Genomic DNA, 19,976 nt, shown 5'->3' on the forward strand with positions numbered 1-19,976 from the left:
CCCTTTCCAAAATGGGGGGGGGCACATGGCTCAATGGTGCAGCATCCACAATGCCGGACACACTTCCAAGGCTTCCTCGCTGAGGTTCTCAAGGTCCGTGACAAGAGGAGATTCGTGAAAGGACAAACACGTCCACAGAACTTGGGAAGATCAGCCTAAAGATTGGGTGTCGTCTTTCCAGCCTCAAGTCCCACTTTCAACGGCAGTGAGTTAGAGACCTGCACAATCATCTTCTTAGAACTGCAGAGCTGGAAGGGACGCCTAATGGATCACGGAGTCCAGCTCCAGTCAAGGAGGTTCGGGGGGGGGGGGATTCAAACTCCCAACTTCCGGCTCACAGACCAAAACGACTGAGCTATCCAGCATGCCTAGGTTTCTTAGCAGCATTGGGGACTCACAAGCACACCGAATATATTTAGCTGTTGTGGCTGATAAAACTGTTAGACCTATCCCCCTGTGGGAGTCCCTATAATCGCACCCAGCCACAACCAAAGTCGCGAGCCCTCCTGTCTTATGGTTAGAGGGGGGATTTCTATGACATGTCACACTTTCTCTGCAACCAATACTTGAACCGACAAGCAAGTTGAAACACGTTTATGAATCATATGGCCTTTCTCACCAGATGACACAGAAACATGTCCAAACCCACTTATGAGTTCAAACATAGGCTGCAGAAGAAAAAAAATGACATGTCATAGAAATCTTCCCCCCCCCCCCCAATGATGATGATGGCCTTCAGCTCAAGAGGCCAGTGAACGGCCCCCGGAGCGGACCAGGCTTCTCCATTATGGTCCCGTTCAAATGCGGTGGGCTACATCTCCCGTACGCCGTAGCCCCCCCCCCCGCAACACATCTTGAGATTAGAGATGTAAAATTTCCAGAAATTTTGAAGCCCTATAAAACAGCTTTGAAGGAAAATGGAAAAGAAACCTGCTTCCCCCCCCCCAATTTTTTGTGTGCTTTCCCCCCAAGCCATAAGAGCCTCGTGGCGCAGTGGTTAAAACGCTGTACAGCAGCTAAAACTGTGCTCACGACCTGGGGTTCAAATCCCAGGTAGCCGGCTCAAGGTTGACTCAGCCTTCTGTCCTTCCGAGGTCGGTAAAATGAGTACCCAGCTTGCTGGGGGGGCAATGTGTAGCCTGTATAATTAAAAATCGTAAACCGCCCGGAGAGTGCTTGTAGCGCTATGGGGCGGTATATAAGTCCAATAAATAAATAAATAAATAAATAAATAAATTTTACATGGCTTCAAGATTTCCAGAAATTTAACATTTCTACGGGGGCTTTCCCAAGAAACCGAATAGCTTTGCTTGCAACCGATTCCTCTCTCAGTTCCAGGCCGACCAGGTGCTCCTGGCGAATCCCTTTTACTGCTTGTCCTGAAGGTCGAAAATATCCCATGTTCAGGTGGTTGGTCGGAACAAACAGCCTTCAGGAGGTGGGCCCTTCTTGGTCTAACCTCACCTTCTGAAGGCCCTGGGCTGCCTAAACCCCTTGATGGGAAGATTACCTGGTACGTAATCATCACAACATCTGGAGCCAGAAATTCAGGTTTGCGCAATTGTCTGTTTGTTTGGGAATCCATAGCCCAGACTGGCCCCCCAGGGAGCATCCGGAGGCGCATGGGGCAGGCGCTTCCCGGAGGACTGTTTATGCCTAAGGTGCGCCAGGTGGGCTGAAAAGGAATGCCCGCATCCCTACGCAATTCTGCTTCTGCAGGTAGAGCGGGTTAAGTGGCACGTCCCGTTTGTTCTCATCTGGGGCCCAAACTCACCCTCTAAGCCCACTTTGGTTTCTCTCATCTCCAAAGAGAAGACGTCCAAGACGTTCACAACATGAAGAGCGACCTTTCCTGTTTCAGAGAGGCAAAACATCCAGACCAGGTGGATTCAGGTCATCTTTTAGTACAGAAAATGCCACTGAGGCATCCGGAGAAGAGCCGTGCAGGATTGGGCCCACATGTACCCAGGAGGCTGCAGAAGGTTTCCTCCTGCCCCAGCCCATCATGCTCCCCACGAGGCCTGACATTTCTTATTACAGGGGCTGGTATCTGGGGGGGGGGGGAATAGGGGGACATGCCCTGGGTTATCCAGGACATCAGTGTCGGAGGCTGGAAAGAGAGCTCAGTTCTTCCGCTGTGGGGTCCCGCCATCCCCACCCTCCTAGCTCATGCCCGAACGCTGACCCATGTGCCCAACCTCTCTCGCTATGAGAAGGCGGTGTCAAGGACTGGAAAGGGAGCTAAGCTATCCAGCTGGCACACAAACACACACACACGCACCCCGGACCCAATCTCTCTCCCACCGGGGCTCCGGACCACGCTTTGCCGCCCTGTTACCATTGCAAACGTGACGATCCATGGCTGCCGTGCGGTCCGTCAGGCCTCTCCAGGACGCCACACGATGCTCGCCGGCCCGTGTTGGAAGGGGCCTGCCCGGCGCGCAGCAGCCGGCGAAGCAGCTGCGCCTCGGGTCCCAAAGGAGAGGGATGCGTCCCAGTTTGCAAACTGCCCTGGATAAGCCTGCCGTTCTCCCCTCCCTCCCCACGTGCACCCCTTCCGCGGCTTGTCTCCGCAGTGCTTCCCTGTGCAGGAAAACACAGCAAACTGGGGCAGCTTCAAGCATCTCCCATGTCTCTGCTTCAAAGATGCTGCCTCAGCTCCCCTTTCGCATTTCCTTCCAGGGCTTCTGTTTCCTCTCGTTCCCACTGTTCTCGTCTCTGTCTCGTCTCCTTTTCCACTTCTCTTTCTGCCAGTCCTGCCTGGCTTTACGTTCTTGAGAAGGGCATCCGTTTCCAGCCTTCCAGCATCTCCCCCCCTCCTTTTTCCTACACTTTCTGAAAACTTTGGACTCACTTTCTCAGCACTTTGGGGAAAGAGCGGGTTGGGTGAACGGAGGGTTAGGGTCATTCGGGGACATGGGAGTTGTCTGAAGATCTGGGAATTCAAGGAAAAGAGGGTCTCTCACGTTCCGTGGAGGCTGGTGGTTCCTGACCAATTGAGTGCCCAGATGTTCCTCCCAGAAGCCTTCACCCCTAGCTGTGCGGGCCAGGATTTCTGGGGGTGGTCCTCCAGGAACATCTGGGGAGCCAAAGATGGAAACCACTGGTTTAGACCATGATTACAGCTGCTACTTGAGTCGTGGAAGAGGTCTGGTTGCCAAAGCCAGCTCCGTATCTTGCGTTGTTCCTGCAAGCCTTTGTTTCCTGATTGGTCTCCGGAAAATCAATATGGGCTCTGGTTGCCTCCAACTTCTGGTGACCCTCTGAATGAGTGACCTTCAGAATGTCTGATCATTAAGGGTGGTTGCAAACTGGACAGGGCTGTTAATGTGAATGATTCGAGATTCATAATCATCACAGTTGCCTTTCTCCAGTTAAACCCATATCATCTGATCTTTAATCGCTCCTCCTTTTTGGAAGAAATGACAGAAGCACGCATCAGGAGAATCGAGTTTCTTTCAGAACAATCTGTGCTTATGATCCATGCAGCCGAAAGCTTTGCAGTGGTCTATAAAGCATAGACTGACACCGTAAGTTCCTTGGTGCGCTCCAGTAACCAGTGGATATTTGCAATATGATCTTGAGTCCCTCTTCCTTTTCAAACTCCAGCTTGAACATCTGGTGTTTCACTCTCCATACAGGATAAAATGCTTGGTTGCCACACTTTGAGGACCATGTTTCCTGCATGGGAAATTAGTGCAGCGGGCCTATAGCTGCTGTGCTCCTTTTCATCTCCTTTCTTGGGGATTAGAATGTATATTGAATATTTTCAGTCTATGGGCCATTGCTTTGCTTCCCATATTTGTTACCATTTCAGTTGATTTAATCTCTGTAGCTTAAAACAGTTCTATAGGTATACTCTTGGTGATTTATTTATTCCAAGTGATTTTCAGAGCAGCTTTCACATTGCTTTCTAAAACTGCAGGTTCATCACCAGAGGATTCTTTTCCAAAGGAGTCTGTCATTCTTGCATCTCTTCTGTATAGTCAGTTCTTTACTGTATTGTTTCCCCTTTCTCTTTATTTCATCCTGATCAGACAGTATGCTCCAATGGTGATCTTTCGGCCGTTCCAAAATAGGTTTAAAATTCCCTTTGATTTCTTGGATCTTATGGAAGAGCTCTTTTGCTCTTTTCCTTTTTTACTGTTCTACTTGGCACCGATGGTTGTAACAGCACTCTTTGTCTCTTCCTGACAGTAGATGCAAAGTTGCATTTAAGATCACGACTCTTCCATGTGTGCAGACTTCTTTTCATTTGCCTGAAGCAAATGTGTTTGCGATCAAGAGATTGTTAGCCTCCCCCAGTGCTTCGAGTCGTTCTCCTCCATTTCTGACTCCTGGGCCAAATGATTTCTTCCTCTTTCACCTCTGTACCAGGAGCAACAAAGGATAGGTTGATAGAGATCTTGCATTATAACCTTTCAGGGCTGGTGTCACATCTCCCTTCCATATCCATTTATTGTGACTTTGCCATTTTCAGAGCGAAATACTCTTGTCAGATGGAATACATCCCATTCCAGACCATTTAGTTCATTCGCACCAAATACTACTGCAATGTGGAAACCGTCTGTTTCTGGCTTTAGGGCTTCTTGTTTACCTTCATCCATGCTTCTCCCATTCCCGACAGCATCGCTCTGGGCTTCTGTGCTACACACCAGCCTCCTGTTCCTCTTGTTAAGTTGTGCGTCTGAGAAGGAAGTCCTTAAAGGTGCCTTTATCGCTAAACGTGTGGCTAAATTTCAAGGGGAACCCCTCATAAGTGTGTGTGTTTCTCTCTCTCTCAATTTCAACAACCCCAGTGCTGCAGGACCCCCCACCCGAGAAGTCAGGCCACTCCACTGTCCAACAGTTTGAGACACCCATGTTTCTGAGCACACGCAGAGTGCCTCGCCCCCCCTCCCTTTCTAATGCTTTGCAACTTTCCAGGAAGGACAGGCTACTGTTTCGGTCAGCAAAACCCAGTGCCGGTGTGAGATTTCAAAATTTGCAGCGGCCACAGCGGTCCATGAAGCCAGCAAACGTTGCCAACGCCGGCCCAGTTCTGCCAGGCTGAGCATCCACTGAAGATGTCAAGAAGGACCTGGAGACAACAGGTGGGGTGGGCATGGGTGGTGGAAGGAGGGAAGCTGCTTGGAGACAGAAACCAGGGCTGGCTATCAGGGCCGGGCACCCAGGGTCTGTTCTCTGGCTGCCTCCTGCTTTTTTGGTCTGTTATTTTTCTCTTTGTTTGGAAGAGGAGACGGGCAGTAAGGATAAAGGGTGGCGGCGAGGCTGGGAGGCAGGACCCGAAGGGGAGAAGCAGTGTTGCATCTTTTTTTTGGAAGCAAGGAGCGCCAGGTGCCAAACACACCCCTGTCAAGCCTTGTGGGCACCCTTGAAAAACCTCCCGCTGTTCTCAAGAGCTCCTCCATTCCGGGCTGCTCCGAGACACTTGGCAGAAGGCCTTCCTGGAGATGAAGAGGAGGAAGAGGAAGAGGAGGTAGAACAGAAGAGTCTAAGGGCATCGTGTGAGCGTGTGCGCACACCCGTGTGGGGGAAGCCCAGCGGGCATCAGAAAAGGGCACAAGCTAAAGAGGGCAGCTTTGTTTGCAGCCACGAAGACCCAGGGACATTTTTTTTGGTCCTTCATGGTGGCTTTGGAAGCTTATGGTTTTTTTTTTAAAGGGGAGTTTGACTTCTTAGGAGTAAAGCCCATTCCATGCCACGCAGCAGGAGAGGATCCAGTCCCCCACTTTAGAACATGGAGGACCCAAAGGCTGGGGGAAATTCAAGGCAGCAGGAAATGAGGAAGACCAAATGGGCGATAGACGGACTCCATAAAAGAAGCCATGTTCGTGAGTGTGCAAGAGCAGGGCTGTTCATTAGGAAATGTGGGGGGGGGGGGACCACTCCTGCCTAGGGTCGCTGTTCAGTCAGAAGCAACGACACAGAAAAAGGAGAAGAGAAAGATGGAGGAAACATCCTCTCATCTGCCGGCTGCAACTTCCATTTTTTTTCCTAATCAGCGCATCGCCACCTCAGCAGGCGCGCAGCCTCATTAACATGGATACGTGTCTGCTGGCGCTCCGTGTTCCTGATAATGCTGGACCTGAAAGCAAGTGACCCTGCGGGAGGGATGGGAGAATGTCAGCCGTGGAAATAAAAATGGAAATAAAAGCTGCAGGAAGAGAGACACACCAGCCATCCTCAGCGAGGAGGATATTGTCTTTGCTCTCCCTGTCGCCGGAGGGGAACCTGGCTGTTCTTCCCACCGTGTATAAAGGGATCCTTTTAATGCTCGCCTGAACCATGAAAGTGAGCCATCACGTCATTCTTCCCCAGGGAAGAGGGTGGAAGAGAGATGAAGCAGATTCACTCTGTCCAACAGCCTTTCTTTCTTTCTTTCTTTCTTTCTTTCTTTCTTTCTTTCTTTCTTTCTTTCTTTCTTTCTTTCTTTCTTTCTTTCTTTCTTTCTTTCTTTCTTTCTTTCTTTCTTTCTTTCTCTGTGGCCCATCTAGCAAATGGCTACTCTGAGCGGCATGTACCACAAATTAAATGTACATTGTAGAATAATATAAATAATAAACAATCCCAGACATAAATCATAACCAAGACAGGTAGCAAAATAATTTCCAGAACCACTACAATACTGCAGCTGTCCTTACATAAGAACCTAAGAGGAGCCCTGTGCTGGATCAGGCCAAGGTCCCGTCTGGTCCAGCTTCCTGGATCTCCCAGTGGCCCCCAACACATGCCTCTGGGAGCACACAAGACAATAAGATCCCTGTCTCCCGATCTCCCTTCCCCTGCATCTAGCCTTTGGAGGTCCCTTCCTTCGAAGCCCGGCGATGACACATCCCCATTGTGGCTTGTCACATGCGATGGACTTTTCCTCCAGGATATCTTTCTGATCCTCGTTGAAAGGCATCTAGGCCAGATGCCATCCCCACATCCTGTGGCAATGAGTTCCACAGACCTAACCACACGCTGGGTCGAGAAATATTTTCTGTGGTCTGTTCTCACTTTCCCAACACTCCATTGGAGTGGATGTCCCCTTGTTCTGATATCGCGTGAGAGGGAAAAGAGCTTCCCTCTATCCAGTTTATTCATCCCTTGCATCATTGTAGATGTCTCCATCACGTGTCCCCCCCCCTCAGGTGCCTTTTCTCTAGACTCCAAACACTATCGCCTTTCCCCAGCCTGGTCATCCTTTGAGTCGCTCTCTTCTGCATCTTCTCCAGTTCCACGATGTCTTTCTTTTTAGGTGGGAAGACCAGAACTGTACACAACACTCCCAGCCTGACCTGCGTTTTGTACATTAGCTGTTTTATTTTCAATCCCCTTTTTAATGATACCTTAACAAACAGGAAGGAAGGAAGGAAGGAAGGAAGGAAGGAAGGAAGGAAGGAAGGAAGGAAGGAAGGAAGGAAGGAAGGAAGGAAGGAAGGAACGAACGAACGAACGAACGAACGAACGAAGGAACGAAGGAACGAAGGAACGAAGGAACGAAGGAGCTGATGGATGGAGGGATGGAAGGAAGGAAGGAAGGAAGGAGCTGATGGATGGAGGGATGGAGGGATGGAGGGATGGAAGGAAGGAAGGAAGGAAGGAAGGAAAGAAGGAAGGAAGGAAGGAAGGAAGGAAGGAAGGAAGGAAGGAAGGAAGGAAGGAAGGAAGGAAGGAAGGAAGGAAGGAAGGAGCTGATGGATGGAGGGATGGAGGGATGGAAGGAAGGAAGGAAGGAAGGAAGGAAGGAAGGAAGGAAGGAAGGAAGGAAGGAAGGAAGGAAGGAAGGAAGGAAGGAAGGAAGGAGCTGATGGATGGAGGGATGGAAGGAAGGAAGGAAGGAAGGAAGGAAGGAAGGAAGGAAGGAAGGAAGGAAGGATGGAGGGATGGAAGGACGGAAGGAAGGAAGGAAGGATGGAGGGAAGGAAGGAAGGAAGGAAGGAAGGAAGGAGCTGATGGATGGAGGGATGGAGGGATGGAGGGATGGAAGGAAGGAAGGAAGGATGGAGGGATGGATGGAAGGAAGGAAGGAAGGAAGGGAGGGAGGGAGGGAGGAAGGAAGGAAGGAAGGAGCTGATGGATGGAGGGAGGGAGGGATGGAAGGAAGGAAGGAAGGAAGGAAGGAAGGAAGGAGCTGATGGATGGAGGGATGGAGGGATGGAAGGAAGGAAGGAAGGAAGGAAGGAAGGAGGGATGGAAGGAAGGAAGGAAGGAAGATTGGGAGAAACAAGAAAGTAAGGGTATTTAATGTATTCGCGAAGGCTTTCACGGCTGGGATCTAATGGTTGTTGTGGGTTTTTCGGGCTCGTTGGCCGTGTTCTCAAGGTTGTTCTTCCTAATGTTTTGCCAGTCTCTGTGGCCATGGGCATCTTCAGAGGACAGGAGTCAGAACCAGACCACAGACAGAGTTCCTACTCCAGTCCTCTGAAGATGCCCATGGCCACAGAGACTGGCAAAACATTAGGAAGAACAACCTTCAGAACACGGCCAAAGAGCCCGAAAAACCCACAACAACCATTTGCAATTGACTTCTCTCTTTTTTTACAAGATGATTGGAAACTGCGCTAAAAAAACCCTTTCCACAAGGTCTGCTCATGTTAGACCCCCGTTTACATCTCGTGCACCCCCAATTTTTTCCTCTCTGATGTGCACCCCCTGCAAGTCGAAAACGACCCCTGGGGGGGTCCATATAGACCACTTTGGGACCCTATGATCTAGAGCGTATCAGTGGCACAACCTCAGGAGAGAGAAGGAGCCTGCTGCCCACCTCTTGCTTGCTTGAGTTAATGAAGGCCTTCAGGCAGGCAGGTGGGCCAGATGGGCAGAAAGAGAGAGAGATGCTAACGCAGGTGCCAACGGTGGCACTTGGGAACAGATGCTTCCTGAATCTCTCTCTCTCTCTCTCTCTCTCTCTCTCTCTCTCTCTCTCTCTCTCGTGCCATACGTGACTGAATCTCCACCAGCTCCTCGCCTGTCATTGTTAAGCAGGACTGGGAAAGCATGACTCAGAAGCCAGCCCTTGTGGGGGACTTCACTCTGTAATTAACATTGTGATCAAATTGCCTTCTCCCCTTCCCTGGGAAATCAAGGGTTCGTGAAAGCGGTTCAAAGCACATCCACGAGCGAAATGCCAGTTTTCTGCTTTTCACGCCTAGGAAGATGTCCAAGAAGAAGACAAACCTACGGTGACCCGGAATTGTGAGAATAATGGCCCGGAGGGGCAGGACAAAGGGAGGGGAAGGAGGAGAGGTCAAGAACAGAAGAAGCCGCTACTCGGACCAAGCCTGGCCAGAGGTCAGCTATTCAAAGATGCTCAGGAGTACAGGAAGAGCAAGCACATGCGTCTTCTTGGTTAGCAGCTAAATCAGTTAGAAATTCAATCCGTGCTGCACTTAATGTGTGTGGCTTTTATGCCCCATCATGTGTATAAAAGAAGATTTTGCTAACAGCTGAGACAAGGCTATTGAAGAGCTGCTGGAAAGCTCAGAGGTTTGGGTCAGGAGTTCGATTCCCCCACAGTGCCTCCCTTCTAGCTCTGCAGTTCTAAGATGATGATTATTTTTATTAAGGAGCTCACAGTCTAATTATTGTAACATTTCCATTTGCTTTTCATGTTACCTGTATTTCGCAGGCATCCTTCATTTTAAATTGTACAAAACTTTGATGCAGGGAATGAAAGGGAGACGCCCATTCTTAGATTCCTACGCCGCTCATCAGCGGAAGTGCCTCTTGTGCGCACTTAAGGCTGTTTTGTGAGCCGTCCATAAAACAGCCTTAAAATGACACAACAGGCACCACAAAATAAAACAAAGGTTGACCAAATTCAATGGGGGAAAGGGGGGGCAAAGGACAAAATGTTGTGGAGCCTTAAAGACAAAAATATGGGCTTGAGGAGTCAAAAGCCTCCTTCCTCCGATATATGAAGGCCGCATATATTTTGTACATAGTTGCTGTGTTTGTGGAGGTCACAACCTGGTGAGGAGAGAGTTTAAAAAGAGTGACAGTCTCCTTGTGACCACAGGGAGGTGGAGGAACACCGATGGCAGAGCACAATCACTGGATGGAGGTGTGGAGGTGTTGTGATTGGTTTGGACTTACATACTGCCCCATAGACCCTGAGTGAGGAGGGATTAAAGAACCTCTTAATGAGGGTGAAAGAGGAGAGCGCCAAAAATGGTCTGAAGCTCAACATCAAAAAAAACTAAGATCATGGCCACTGGTCCCATCACCTCCTGGGAAATAGAAGGGGAAGATATAATAATAATAATAATATAATTTATTGTCATTGTAAGTATATACACAGTATACCATACAACGAAATTCACAGGAGGCAGTGACAGATTTTATTTTCCTGGGCTCCATGATCACTGCAGATGGTGACAGCAGCCACAAAATCAAAAGACGACTGCTTCTTGGGAGGAAAGCGATGACAAACCTTGATAGCATCTTAAAAAGCAGAGACCTCACCTTGCCGACAAAGGTCCGCATCGTCAAAGCTATGGTCTTTTCCAGTAGCGATGTATGGAAGTGAGAGCTGGACCATAAAGAAGGCCGACCGCCGAAGAATTGATGCTTTTGAATTGTGGTGCTGGAGGAGACTCTTGAGAGTCCCCTGGACTGCAAGGAGGACAAACCTATCCATTCTGAAGGAAATCAACCCTGAGTGCTCACTGGAAGGACAGATCCTGAAGCTGAGGCTCCAATCCTTTGGCCATCTCATGAGAAGAGAGGACTCCCTGGAAAAGACATTAATGCTGGGAAAGTGTGAAGGCAAGAGGAGAAGGGGACGACAGAGGATGAGATGGTCGGACAGCGTCATCGAGGCGACCAACATGAATTTGATCCAACTCCGGGAGGCGGTGGAAGACAGGGGGGCCTGGCGTGCTCTGGTCTGTGGGGTCACAAAGAGTCGGACACAACTTAACAATAACCAACTGCCACCTAGAGTGGTCGTAACTGACCAGATCGGCAGGTTATAAATAGAATGAACGAATGAGTGAATGAATGAATGAATGAATAAACAAACTGCCCCATGGTGCTTAAATCACTCTCTGGGCAGTTCCCAACATAATCAAGGAAAGAAAACTCTCTCCCCCCCCCCCCAGTGAACTGGGTACTCAAATGAATGTTACCCGTCTAGCTCGGGGGGCGGGAATATACCACCTGCATAATTAAACTCTAGCCACCTAGAGTGGTCCTCACCGACCAGATAGGCGGGGTACAAATTAAATAAATAAATAAATAAATAATAAAATAAACTGTAAATCACCCAGAGAGAACTCTTATGTACTAGGAAGAGCTATATATGCACCACACTTTAATATGATTTGGAGGGGAGTTCTGATCCACACCAGCAGCTTCTGTATGTGTTATCTGAATGTTCTAATGAATGTTATCACTCTTCCTTTTTGGATATTGTACCTGATGAGTTTTGGCATCAGATGGGAACAGGCAGAGACGGGGAGCCAGGATTAAAGCCTGGTTTTTTTTAAAAATCAAATCTACTAACAATTCTCTCTTTAAAACAAAAACAACCACAGTTAAAATTACACCTTTCTAAAAAATTCCTGCCCCAAATTGTAGGTACCTGAAATGACAGTTCTAAAATCTCAGATAATGCCCCTCTAAAAGTAGAATGATCTAAAACTGCTGATAAACAAGACTCTGCTAAAAATACCTCGGGAGCAGTACAGACAGGCTGCCTGCCATGGTTCCATGATGTCGCTCGATTGTCTTCTTTTTTTAATGAAATCTATTTTTGCCACTCAGGAGAAAAGCGAAGCGAAATAAAAACGAAAGAAGACAAAAACGCTGTGGCCCTTTAAAGACGAACTGCTCTATTTTAAGGCAAGCTTTCGTGGAGAAGTACACTTCCTTAGATTTTTTTTTTTTTTTTGGTATGTGTGTGCCATTTATTCTATGCTCCAGTTGCATTTTAATATTTTATGGACATGACCTTCTTGATGGTATTTGTCCGAAAAAAGCAGCTTATAAATATTTAAAGCCGCCCTGAGTAGACTTTGTCTAGAGGGGCGGGGTATAAGTCTAAATAAAGTAAAAAGTTTATAAATCAACTTCTTTTTTAAAAATTGCCTTTGCCATGAGCTTTCCGGGTGACCCTTAAGGCAGCATCCTCCACCTTGAGGCCTCTCAGATCTACTGGACTTCATCCTGTATAATCCAACAGCCAACCCGCCTGCTGGTATTTCTAGATATGAAACCTCTTCAAGGAGGGTCATCTCGTTTCTACCGCAATTCAAGGCACATCAACAATAGGCAGAATCAGAGGAAAACATCGTGGTTTTTAGGTTGTGATTGCCAAAGTCCCAGTGCCATTCTGGAATGTAGCATTTTGGAAGTCGTAGTTTTTTTTTAAAAAATGTAATGCTTCCCATTTTGGGAAACCAGGCAGTTGGCAACCGGTTCAGGCGGTTAAGCATCTGGATGCAGAACCAGAGGTGGGGAGTTCGATTCCCCACTGTGCCTCCTTCACAGGGACTCAAAAATTCATAGGGTCCCTTCCAAGATTATCATTATAGCTTGTGTTCCCGGATACTGTAATTCCCTATTTTGCACTGGTGATAAGAATGTCGGATAGGACAATCATGGAGCCACACAATTTGCTGTTCTTGTTCTCCTACGTCTCTCAGTCATAAATAGCAAATGCTGTTTTGATAGAAGAAATGAAGGCAGGATATAACCAGCTGAGAAAGAGAAGCCTTCCGCCGGATTTCCCCAGTTGGCACCTCTCAGATATTTAAAGTACAGCTTCTATCATTCCAAAGCTAATGAGCAGAGATAGTAAGAGAGCAGAGCTGAGCCTCGGTCAGTGTTAGAAACAGCAGAACATTAGAAAGGCGTAGCACCAGGAATGTAATCCAGACAAGAGGCAGGCACGAATTTGAAAACAAATTGCAAAATTCCTCAAAAATTAGCAATGTTTCACTGCAAGATTAAGTCCCTCTGTGCTCTCTGGGGAGGATTCGGGGGCAATTCTGCCGTGGTTTGGGGGTCTCCCAGAACCCCAAAACACTCCATATTCCCAATTTTTAAAAAATTGACCACAAGAGTGAGAGTGGAAGTGTGTGGGTCTGTGCGTGTTTGTTTGTTGATTGATTGATTGATTGATTGACGTGCTTGTTATTGTTTTTTGTTCAAACGTATACCCTGCAAATACAGTGGTACCTCACATTACGATGTTAATTCGTTCCAGTGAAATCGCTGTAGAACGAAAAGATCGTAAAATTAAATTAAAAAGCCCATACAGACGCATTAAAACCCGATTAATGCATTCCTATGGGCTTGAAACTCACCGTGCAGCAAAGATCCTCCATAGCGCAGCCATTTTTGCTGCCCGTGTAGCGAGGAATTCGTCCCAGAAAAGAGTGGGGAGCCATTTTATTAACCTGGCGGCCATTTTGAAACCGCCAATCAGCTGGCCGAAAATTGTCGTTTTGCGAGAATCGGTTCCCGAAGCAGGGAACCGATCATCGCAAAGTGAAATTCCCCCATAGGAAACATCATTTTACAATCGCAAAAACTTCATCGTAATCCAATTTTGTCACTAAACGGGGCGCTCGTCTTGCGAGGCACCACTGTAGAAGGGGAAAATATGGAGGCAGTGATAGATTTTACTTTCTTGGGCTCCATGATCACTGCAAATGGTGACAGCAGCCACAAAATGAAAAGACGACTGCTTCTTGGGAGGAAAGCGACGACAAACCTCGACAGCATCTTAAAAAGCAGAGATATCACCTTGCCGACAAAGGTCCGCATCGTCAAAGCTATGGTTTTTCCAGCGGCGATGTATGGAAGTGAGAGCTGGACCATAAAGAAGGCCGACCACCGAAGAATGGATGCTTTTGAATTTTGGTGCTGGAGGAGGCTCTTGAGAGTCCCCTGGACTGCAAGGAGAACAAACCTATCCGTTCTGAAGGAAATCAACCCTGAGTGCTCACTGGAGGGGCAGATCCTGAAGCTGAGGCTCCAATCCTTTGGCCATCTCATGAGAAGAGAGGACTCCTTGGAAAAGACCCTGATGTTGGGAAAGAGTGAAGGCAAGAGGAGAAGGTCACGACCGAGAATGAGATGGCTGGACAGTGTCTGCGAAGCAACCAACATGAACCTGACCCAACTCCGGGAGGCAGTGGAAGACAGGAGGGCCTGGCGTGCTCTGGTCCATGGGGTCACGAAGAGTCGGTCACGACTTAACGATTGAACAACAACAAAATTACCCTGCCTATTAATGGACTAGCCACTGCTCTGGCCAGCTTCCAGAAAATAAGAAGATACAACATTTTAAAAAAGTAACATATAAACACAGAAACCCTTCTGGCAAACAATGGGCCAGCATAAACATACCACAAAATTAATATTACTGTGTATTTTTTCAGTAACCTCACTCCGTTTTTGTGTCATGCCCCCATCCTCCTTGGGTCGGGCGTGACAAGCCCCAATGGTGCCCTCAAGATGAGCAGAGCACAGAGATTTAGACATCACCCACCCTGAGGTATAGACATCGTGGAGAACATCTGAAAAACCGTAGCTCTGTATCTGTCTTCAATGCCATCAAATCCAAACCAAGGTCTAGTGACTCTAATCGTAGGGCTTGCAAAGCAAGTGAGGATTTAAGGAGTGGTTTTATCACTTCCGTTTCTGACTCCCTCTGTGTTTCCATGCCTGAGCGGGGATTTGAACCCAGATCACTTGAGTCCTAGTCTGTCACTCTGTCCCAGACCCAGAAACGACCAAGCCCAGATTTCGGAGTGACTAAAAAGCACAATTACCACTTCATATCTGAGCTCCAGAGAGTGGGCGGCCCTGTGGCTCTTCTGGGACAGGAATGAAGACGGTTTCGACAGTAATGCTGGGGAAAAAGCTGGAGGCAGCAGGAAAAGAGGAGGACCTGATGTGAGGTGGATTGTCTCCCTTAAGGAAGCCATGACCTTGCATTTGCAAGACCTGAGCGCAGCTATTGAGGACTGGATATTTGGAAGGTTACCCATTAATAGGGTCACCATGACTGAGAGGTAACTTGACAGCGCGTCACAAGACCGACATGGTCGTACAAAGTTTACAGCTGTTACTTTTCTGGACTACAACTCCCAGAATCCCCCATCAGTATAGCCTTAAGAGTGAATTTTGGGAATTGTAGCAAAACTAATTCCCCCCCCGAATGCTACGTATGGATAGCAAGCATCTTATGGATTTTTATACTCTCAGATATTCCTTAAAGCTTCCTGTATGATAGAATGGTCAATTCCTGTTGCAGAGTTTTGAACTTTGATTTAATTCTTTTAGCTGTGCCACAGAAGTGCTGGAATTTAAAGATTAGCATTGCTTCAAATTCTCCAGGGTCGTCCACCCCCACTTTTCTCTCATCAGCTGCTACTTAGAGTCTCAGTCACCCAGCCTGAGACATTAGCAAGAGAAAGAATTAAAAAACTATTTTTCTTTACTTACGGTTCTGAACAGATCCAAAAGCAAACTAAGACGACATGACTGCCCGCAGCAACAGGTCTTAATAGACTCTGTGCCAGCTTCAACAGACCAACACAGAGAGAAAAAACCTAGCAGAATACTGTGTGGCTCTTTGAATTCAGGGATAGTGTGCGCGGTTGCAAAATCAACAATCTCAGCATACAGCTCAAAGAAGAGAAGGTGATGTGTGGCACGCCAGTAGCCCAAAGAAAGCTTTGGGGATCCCCATATTCCCAGGGTTTTCCCAAGCGTGACAGGTTATGGAGACCCAGAGAGGCACAGAACGTCCCGCTCCCTACATGTGGAACTCCTGCTTCAGGTTGCAGTTACCATCATCCTCAACCAGTATGGGGATACTGGGAGGGTGTGACTGAACACATCAGGAGGGAGGGCCCCTAAGCTTGGGAAAGGCCACAGCTGCCTTTTCCCACCTCTTTCTCCTGCTCCTCAAACCAGCTCTTTTCCCGGCTCCCGCGCGTTCCTCTCTCTACCCCTCCCCACAGTCTTTAATTCAGACCTTGCCTCCCAATTGCTTTGCACTACAATGCCCATGAGCCCCAGCCGCCGTGGGATTAATGGCGTTGCAGATCAGTCTCAGGGACGGGGGGGCCCTTGAGCCGTGGGACTGAAGTCGCACTGGTGACTCAACTCGGGTTTTCCCCCCAAAGATGGGCGACTCAGAACCCACCCCCTCCCCTTTATTTTGTGGTGGGGGGGAATCTTGTTTTTAATGGGGATTCGAACCTGGGTCTCAGGACCTGGTACCAAAGACTCGAACTTGGGATTCAAACCCAAAGGCTTGCCAACCCCTCCGGAAGGCGCCGAGTTATAGTTATGGAAGGCTGCTGGGTCCAGCGGGTGGTTCAGAGGATGATGTTTTTCTGCCCCTGCCTTGCTGGGTATTGGAATCTTCTCCTGTTCTACTTTCCTTACCAACTCACTGGGTAACCTTGGGCCAGTTTCTGTCTCCGAGCCTGGCCAACCTCACAGGGCTGTCGAAGTGAGAAGAAATTTGGGAGGAAGAGGGCCTCTTTTTGGCACCTTGGAAGGAAAGCGGGATATAAATGCATCCGCTCGAGCCGAAATGCACATCCTGCTCTTCTTGTGACAGGTCCAAGTGGCAAATAAAAGGTAACTCCGTTCTTTAGGGCTCTGGCTGCGGAGCCCGAGAGGTTGGGAGTTCAAATCTCCCAGCGTGCCTCGTTGAGAGGGGCTGGAGGGGATGATCGAGAGGGTCCCCTTCCATCTCTGCCGTTCTGAAATTACTACAAAAGCCCCATAAGAACACGATCTTCATTTTTAATCTCCCGAAAGGATTTGCCCCGTGACGGAAACCACCGACCAACCTGCTCTGGATTGAAAGCTTTCCCTTAAAAGCATTCTCTCTCTCGCTCTCTCGTTCTCGGCCCCAGCAATGTGTCGCCTCCTAGCCATCCCCCCAAACCCAAGACACGAGATGATAACAAGTCTATTTTAAAAGATTCACCCGAGGACATGTTGACAGGAGGCACGGCCAGCCGAAGCTGTGTTGCCCGGCCGAGTCAGGAGGGGAGAAACACAGAAGAGGAGAGTCGGAGGAGTTCTCAGCCACCGCTTGAAAACCCTTCCTGGCACTTGGCAAAAAACGGGCATTCGCTTCTCCCGTGAAGTGCCCACCCTGGCCCTACAGCCGCCCGAGCCACCGCTCTGGATACCACATCCCCCAGCTCTTACCTGCCATGGTGGGATTGCCCCCGAGCTAGCCTTCTCCTCGTCCCTTCGAACGTCAGGCCGAAAGAAGAGTTCCCTGCACCACGGAGGATGCCCTCCAAATGCCAGCGAGCCGTGGGTGTCGCTCTGTATGGGTGGGACAGGTGGAAGATGCTCGAAGTCTCTCTGTGTGTCTCTGGCACCCCTCGAGATCCACCACCAAGCCCAGCACTAAAATCCTGGGGGGTTCATTCCTCCCCAGCCCCTGAGGGCCACCGGCAGCCACGCTCACTGGCCGTGGCCACGGAGGGCGGCGAAGGAGGCGGGCTGGTGGGGTGGCTTCCTTTGTCAGCCAGCCTCAGCCGACTCTGCTCCCACCTTCCCTTTTTGGGGCTGCCCAGAACTGTTTCCATGGACACCGGGAGCAGCTGTTCAGAGGCAGCCGGGTCTTGACGACTTGAGGAACCCAGCCATCCGTGCGAAAGACGACAATGGCAGGCGTAGTGCAACGCCTCTGGGGTTGCTGCTGCAGGCCAGAGGAGAAGACCCCAGGAGAGGTCGTTTCTGGGGAAAGGTTCGGGGAGAAGAGGACCGCTCCCCTCCTGCGTCCGAAGGGAGACACGTTCAGGCCGACAGATGGGGCCGTTCGCTCCACCACCCGAGGAGCAAAATCAGGGGCATTTTCTCTTGGGAGGAAGGGGACCCCAGAAAGCCTCCACGGCTCGTCTGACTGCTAGCCGCAGCCTCCGTGCCTGGAACCGGGACCAAACAGAAATGGAAGTGGGAGGCCCTGAGCCTCCGGAAAAAGAAATCCAGAGATATTATTAGAACTGGGGGGGGGGGGGGGAGGACGCCTGAGGAAAGCAGCCAGCGAATGCCCGCCAGCTGTCCTGTGCGCCTGGCATGCCGGAGGCCCTGGGCCCTGGCAGCAAGGCCGGGAAGGGAGGACCCACCCAGGGCGTCCAGTTCTCTATGGCCATGGTTTCCAACCTTGGGCCTCCAGATGTTCTTGGACTACAACTCCCAGAAGCCTTCGCCACTACTTCTGTTGACCACGATTTCAGGGCGTTGTAGTCCAAGAACATTTGGAGGCCCGAGGTTGGAGACACATACCCACCCCCCCGCTCTATGGGCTTCTAACTTCCTCTGTGACCCGCTTGGCATTGCCAGCACCGGGCAGCGCAGCAAAATTCTGGAAGCAAAATTCGTTCGCAGAACTGAATTGTAATGTCGGAAGCTGAAAAGGGATCCAAAAGGAAGGACCGGTGCCACGGATAGTGGCCAGCAACAGACGTGGGGTTTGGATGTCCGAGCCACTAGGAAGCCACCTGGGCAATGGCGGGCCAAGGGTTCTCTCTCACTAAAGCCGCTCCACAGGGTCGTTGTTCTTTCTAAGGGTGATGCTTCTTTGTCTGTTTGTTTATAGTCTTTTTACCCTGCCTTTCTCCATGAGAAGGCTCCAAGGTGGTTGACATCATTAAAAGACAATATGAGAAATGGAAAAGGGGAAGGATACAAATAACAAATAAACCCCTAAACAAAAGCAACACCAAAAACAGATTCAAAGTGGTCAAGGCACAGCCCTCAATTCAAAAACCACACTCCAGCAGCCGGTCGCTGGAGGAACACTCGCCCGAAGAGAAAGGGTGTGGCCTGCTTGCAGAAGGAGAGCCAAGATGGGGCCAGCCTGGCTTCCAGTGGCAGGGAGTTCCAAAGTCTGAGGGCAGCCACAGAGATAACCCTCTTTCATGTCCCCAAAGAATTATGGGTGAGGACTCGGAAAAGGATAAGAGCAGCCATTTTTCCCTCCTGGAATGAAGATTCACCTCCTCACTTCCTCTCTTAAAAGTTTTATTCTTTGCTAAGAGAAGCAACCAGCAGGCCCACATTCAGCTCTAGGGAATTCACTAACTAAGTTTGAGATATTTCTCTCCTGCACTATCACCAAATGGATTCAAAGTGGGAGTAAGGAGCCCCACTAGAGGTTATTCCGGCAGGCGAAGGAGCCTCTGTAGTATTATACTCACACCACCCTTTCAACCCCAGTCTGGGTTAAACTTGGGGGGTGCATGAATTAGGACCATGGGCAAGGTTCTAACCTAGGTTTTCACCAGTTCCCCCTTGACCCAAGACAGAAATTCTCCTGATGGTGCACTTTGTGCCTCATACGCCAACCAGACAAGGTAGACCATTCAAAATACAGTACTTAAATATAGCCAACATAGGAGTTTGGCGATGGGACCCTCTTTAGACACTCAACCCCTTCTCCCCCAAGGATCACACCTTGGTAAAATATTAAAACGTTTATTAAAAAAAGATTAGAAAGCAAAAGAATTCAAAAAAAGGCAGCTGTATAGCTTCAAAGCGATGCAAAAGCACCACGCTTTTGCATTGCTTTGCACTAGAAATTATTGAGATAATTAAGCGAGCTCTATGTGAAAACGAACCCCATGAAATAATAAAAGCTCGGCAATTCTGCCTAAAACAATTTTCCGCTTAAGTAATCATGCCTAAGTCTCTACAACGGTGTGTCTAGGTCTAATCCATCATCTGCAGGAATACAGATAAAAGGATAGCTAGCTAGAGAAAAAGCAGCAGTATTCAAAGACTCTAACTCCTTGCTAGTTCTTAAATCCATGTTCCCCCAACATGGTGTTACCCAATTAGATGCGAGTTCTTTGTTCAGTGACTTCACTCTCAATATGTAACTTTTTTCAACCCTCTCCCATCAGTTTTCACCAGAGCCTCGGCTGACAAACGATTAGGAATGGAATGTGGTGTTTAGGCTTTGTTTGGTATGGCCTTTAAAGCGTTCTGGAGCA

The 19,976-nt window shown here is 49.0% G+C and overlaps 1 protein-coding gene across 2 annotated transcripts in view; it reads right to left on the bottom strand.

The window, feature by feature from the left end:
- EFR3B (EFR3 homolog B) overlaps window positions 1–17,523 on the bottom strand; it is a 109,815-nt gene extending 92,292 nt beyond the window's left edge. Inside the window, exon 1 of one of the 2 annotated variants that reach the window (XM_072986197.2) lies at window positions 17,179–17,523. In XM_072986197.2, the coding sequence (XP_072842298.2) occupies window positions 17,179–17,185 (7 nt within the window). In that variant the 5' untranslated portion in view covers window positions 17,186–17,523. Of the gene's footprint in view, window positions 1–2,338; window positions 2,395–17,178 lie in introns of those variants that run through there. The other variant, XM_078381436.1, reaches the window with a different exon arrangement.
- Between the last annotated feature and the right edge of the window lie 2,453 nt (window positions 17,524–19,976).

This window comes from Pogona vitticeps, chromosome 1, assembly GCF_051106095.1.
Source record: "Pogona vitticeps strain Pit_001003342236 chromosome 1, PviZW2.1, whole genome shotgun sequence".
NCBI classification, from domain to species: domain Eukaryota; kingdom Metazoa; phylum Chordata; class Lepidosauria; order Squamata; family Agamidae; genus Pogona; species Pogona vitticeps.